The sequence below is a fragment of the Sprattus sprattus genome, assembly GCF_963457725.1.
Source record: "Sprattus sprattus genome assembly, chromosome: 17".
NCBI classification, from domain to species: Eukaryota; Metazoa; Chordata; class Actinopteri; order Clupeiformes; family Clupeidae; genus Sprattus; species Sprattus sprattus.
In genome coordinates this window covers 939,953-946,038 of record NC_137915.1, presented here as the reverse complement: position 1 = coordinate 946,038, position 6,086 = coordinate 939,953, and the positions used below count along the sequence as shown (strand labels likewise).

General features: G+C 44.5%; 1 protein-coding gene across 1 annotated transcript in view; it reads right to left on the bottom strand.

Annotated features, from left to right (window-relative positions):
• esamb (endothelial cell adhesion molecule b) overlaps positions 1-5,125 on the bottom strand; it is a gene marked incomplete at both ends in the record, with an annotated part of 66,920 nt that extends 61,795 nt beyond the window's left edge. The window contains one exon of the mRNA XM_080855075.1: positions 5,095-5,125. Coding sequence (XP_080711201.1) covers positions 5,095-5,125 — 31 coding nt within the window. The remainder of the gene's footprint in view (positions 1-5,094) is intronic.
• Positions 5,126-6,086: the final 961 nt, after the last annotated feature.

Sequence of the window (6,086 nt, the reverse complement as noted above, 5' to 3'; positions counted from 1 at the left end):
CACTGAAGGGAAGCTCTAGAACACACTAAAGGAAAGCTCTAGAACACACTAAAGGAAAGCTCTAGAACACACTGAAGGGGAGCTCTAGAACACACTGAAGGGGAGCGCTAGAACACACTAAAGGAAAGCTCTAGAACACACTAAAGGAAAGCTCTAGAACACACTAAAGGCTGAAGAACACACTGAAGGGGAGCTCTAGAACACACTAAAGGAAAGCTCTAGAACACACTAAAGGCTGAAGAACACACTGAAGGGGAGCTCTAGAACACACTAAAGGAAAGCTCTAGAACACACTAAAGGCTGAAGAACACACTGAAGGGGAGCTCTAGAACACACTAAAGGAAAGCTCTAGAACACACTAAAGGCTGAAGAACACACTGAAAGGGAGCTCTAGAACACACTAAAGGAAAGCTCTAGAACACACTAAAGGCTGAAGAACACACTAAAGGAAAGCTCTAGAACACACTAAAGGGAAGCTCTAGAACACACTAAAGACTGAAGAACACACTGAAGGGAAGCTCTAGAACACACTAAAGGAAAGCTCTAGAACACACTAAAGGAAAGCTCTAGAACACACTGAAGGGGAGCTCTAGAACACACTGAAGGGGAGCGCTAGAACACACTAAAGGAAAGCTCTAGAACACACTAAAGGAAAGCTCTAGAACACACTAAAGGCTGAAGAACACACTGAAGGGGAGCTCTAGAACACACTAAAGGAAAGCTCTAGAACACACTAAAGGCTGAAGAACACACTGAAGGGGAGCTCTAGAACACACTAAAGGAAAGCTCTAGAACACACTAAAGGCTGAAGAACACACTGAAGGGGAGCTCTAGAACACACTAAAGGAAAGCTCTAGAACACACTAAAGGCTGAAGAACACACTGAAAGGGAGCTCTAGAACACACTAAAGGAAAGCTCTAGAACACACTAAAGGCTGAAGAACACACTAAAGGAAAGCTCTAGAACACACTAAAGGAAAGCTCTAGAACACACTAAAGGGAAGGGAAAAACTGGAAAAACCTAATAGGTCCTCTTTAATCATCGGGCCTAACCCTAACCCTAACCCTAGACACACACACACACACACACACACATGGATACAACCCTAGACTGGGACAAAACAACACACTCACACACACACAGATACACTTAAGTCCTGAATGAACATATGTATGCATATATGTGCACACATGCATATCCACACACACATACACAATTAAAAAGTCTATTAATACATTTCTTACGTTAAAAAAAACGTTTTCCTTTTTCACTCTGCCTTTTGGGCTATCGGACTGGCTTTGGAGATAAGAGTTACTTTCAGCTGACTTCACAAGAACACATCAATATGGAAATGACTTGTTCCGTGACCAATCGGACAGAGCTACCAGTCAGAGCGCTCCGAAATGGCCTCCTCCTCTTCTTAAACACACATCCCTCCATCCACAAGTAAAACCATGGCAACGGTCTCGACCACTTAAGGAGCAGAAGAGTTTCCCCTCCGAGTCTCTCCCTTCACGGCGCGTCTGCAAATGTGTCACTCGAGGCTTCTGGGTAAATGGCATTAGGCATGCTTGAACGAGCCCAGAGACGATGATATGATACACGAGCACGTGACTCTACTCCACAGACTACACACACACACACACACACACACACACACACACACACACACACACACTCACTCACACACACACACACACGAGCACGTGACTCTACTCCACAGACTACACACACACACACACACACACACACACACACACACACACACACACACACACACACACACACACACACACACACACACACACACACACACACACACACACACACACACACACACGAGCACGTGACTCTACTCCACAGACTACACACACACACACACACACACACACACACACACACACACACACACACACACACACACACACACACACACACACACACACACACACACACACACACACACACACACACACGATACGATGATATGATACACGAGCACGTGACTCTACTCCACAGACTACACACACACACACACACACACACACACACACACACACACACACACACACACACACACACACACACACACACACACACACACACACACACACGAGCACGTGACTCTACTCCACAGACTACACACACACACACACACACACACACACACACACACACACACACACACACACACACACACACACACACACACACACACACACACACACACACGATACCGTGATATGATACACGAGCACGTGACTCTACTCCACAGACTACACACACACACACACACACACACACACACACACACACACGAGCACGTGACTCTACTCCACAGACTACCAGCTCTGCTCTGCCATTTAACCAAACTCATAACTCTCTGTGGAGAGACAAGAGACTGGAATCTCACGATTGTATGGCCAACAGAGAGAGATGCAATCCAGCACAACAAAGGTGAAGTTATGAAGAATGATCACAAACACACGCACACACACACTGTAAGGCCAAGAGAGAGATGCAATCCAGCACAACAAAGTGAAGTTATGAAGAATGATCACAAACACACACACAGGCACAGGCACGCGCACACACACACTGTATGGCAAGAGAGAGAGGCAATCCAGCACAACAAAGGTGATGTTATGAAGAATGATCAACTGCACTCACAACATTTATGAAGACATAATGGCCATCTGCTGCCGCTGCTCACTACAGACTGCGGTATGAATTATGAGCAGAAACACACACACTTTCAGACGTGTTATGAGCAGATTCACACACACTCTTTCAGACGTGTTATGAGCAGAAACACACACTCTTTCAGACATGTTTATGAATTATGAGCAGAAACACACACACTTTTTTAAACGTGTTATGGGCAGAAACACACACACTCTTCAAACGTGTTATGAGCAGAAACACACACACTCTTTCAGACATGTTTATGAATTATGAGCAGAAACACACACACTTTTTTAAACGTGTTTATGAATTATGAGCAGAAACAAACACACTTTTTTAAACGTGTTTATGAATTATGAGCAGAAACAAACACACTTTTTAAAACGTGTTAATGAATTATGAGCAGAAACACATACACTTTTTTAAACGTGTTATGAGCAGAAACACACACACACTTTCAGATGTGCGGATATGATTTATGAGCAGAAACACACACACTCTTTCAGACGTGTTATGAGCAGAAACACACACACTCCTTCAAACGTGTTATGAGCAGAAACACACACACTCTTTCAAACGTGTTATGAGCAGAAACACACACACTCTTGCAAACGTGCGGATATGAATTATGAGCAGAAACAAACACACTTTTTTTAAACGTGTTTATGAATTATGAGCAGAAACACACACACTCTTTCAGACGTGTTATGAGCAGAAAACACACACACTCCTTCAAACGTGTTTTGTTGGGGCAAGTTCCTGACATGCTTGTGACACCTGACAATGCTATAAGTGGCTTCACTTATTCATAAAGCGCTCCCATTTCTCTCACACACTCACACACACTCTCACACACACTCACACACACTCTCACACACACTCTCACACACACTCTCGCACACACTCTCACACACTCGCCTCGAGAGAAAACAAAAAAAGGAGTCTGACATCAGCAATCTGTCAGAAGCACAAACTCCTGACAAAGCAGCAGAGCCCTGTGCAGCAGTTTCACACAAATAACAGCCTGGGCCACACACACACACACACACACACTCACTTACAAACTACACTACACGTCATCACATACACACCATCACTAACACTCCTCCTGTCACACTAACACTGTGTAACCTGCATAGCACACACACACACACACACACACACACACACACACACACAGTAACAAAGGTGTTAAGGTGTCGGGAGTGAGGTTCACTAACTGCACAGCACTATACCCAGTGGCTACTGTTATACACACACACACACACACACACACACACACACACACACACACTAGAACACTACCCACTACAACAAACTTGCAAACTCCTTTAAACACACACAATAACAACGCCTTTACACACACAACACACACACACGGTAACAACACACACCATAGTCACACTATATCACTATATCCATCACTATACTGAAGGGAACCACATGGATTTCAGAACCTCACTATGTCATTGGACGCTACACATCAGTAGCCTATCGCTACAGTGCACCTACACACACCGTGGAAAAGTGCCTCAGTGCACCTACACACACCGTGGAAAAGTGCCTCAGTGCACCTACACACATCATGTAAAAGTGCCTCAGTGCACCTACACACACACACCGTGTAAAAGTGCCTCAGTGCACCTACACACACCATGTTAAAGTGGGAACTACCATCTGCCTCAGCGCTACTAACATGACTAGGCCCATCCACCATAGACATGGCTTAAAGAGCCTCGTTTTAAAGATCCACCATAGACATGGCTTAAAGAGCCTCGTTTTAAAGATCCACCATAGACATGGCTTAAAGAGCCTCGTTTTAAAGATCCACCATAGACATGGCTTAAAGAGCCTCGTTTTAAAGATCCACCATAGACATGGCTTAAAGAGCCTCGTTTTAAAGATCCACCATAGACATGGCTTATAGAGTCACATTTTAAAGCATTACGCGAGAATTGGTATTATTTGATACAGAGCTCCCCTAAAGTGTAGTTCACTTTTACTCCACTATGGTAAATACAAATCGTGCTTTGAGACCCCTAATGGACAGTGCACTTGTGTTTTTGTTGATAAGCTGAATGATATGGAACAGGCAAAGACAACGCTAGAAGCCAAAGAAGCATGTAGACTGCCAAGGTAGAGTAATTTACACAAATATGACTGCGTAGTTTTATTTATTGTGACATTGGAGATGAACGCTAACATAACCAAAGACTGACAATTCTTCATTTTGCTGAAATACTGCTTGTTTTCAGCCCATATACGTTTTCTAAGCGTTTGAATGTGGAGTGTATGTGTAATCTAATAACAAGTTGTTGGCGACATGCTAAATATAGAATTTGTTACAATCTAGCAGAGTTAGGTTTTCAAGGTTGCAAACTTCCAAGGCTTATTGGCGTGAAACTGACCAAGTGGCAGGTGCACCAGCACAAACGCCATTCTCCGAAAAACAAGTCAGTGTACCACCAAAATTATTTCAAAGCTGCGATTTTATGGTACAATAGTTGCATAATGTTACTTTAACACAGTATGACTGCCAGGCCAGCCCACCACTTGAGTGTTGTGAAGGGGACACAACTCAACATGAAACCTGAGGATAGCACACGACTGGAACACCTCAAAGACATCAAGTTAAGAACCTCATCCTCACACACTATTTCTAACACCACACGACACACATCAATGACGTGGATTGTAAAAACTTTCCAGGAAGCCGCCTTTAAGCACATTCTCAGCAACAAGACCTGCTTGACAGCTACTTAATCAGTCTATCCTAGGTGTAATGCCTGGGTTTGCCCGACCACACACACACACACCCAGAGAGACAAGAGAAAAAAATGTGTTTCTAATTGCACATGGCGACATTAAACCAGAAGGTCGTCTACTTCATCATCTGAGGTGACATATCACTGCTGCAGATTTGACAAGCTCTATGTGGGTCACCGCTGAGATGGAGGAGCCGCGAAACGCATTTAAATGTCACCGTGGGGAGACACAATCCATTTCCCGCCACGCAGGTCGGTTTGATCTCCCCGTACCTGTCACCGCGCGAGTCCCGCGGGAGCGGCCGGGAAGTGGCGGTTAATCCGCCCCACTGGGACGCTCCAGTGCGCGCGACATTCTGGGCTCTTTTCATTCTCTCACCGGAGACACACCGGAGACACACACACACACACACACACACTCCGACAATGACTAACCCTAAATTTAATCTTGTCAGCCAGGACTGACGCTGAATTTGTGCTTGTCCTTGCTTGAAAAAACGTCGGGGTAATTCTAGGGATTAGAGTCTCCTCAGAGTTGTGCTGCCTTTGAGATTAGGCAATGTTCGTGCCGGCCTTGTCAATCAATCTTGTGGGTTATTTTGTTCAGAAATGAACAAACATGACGCTAAATGTAT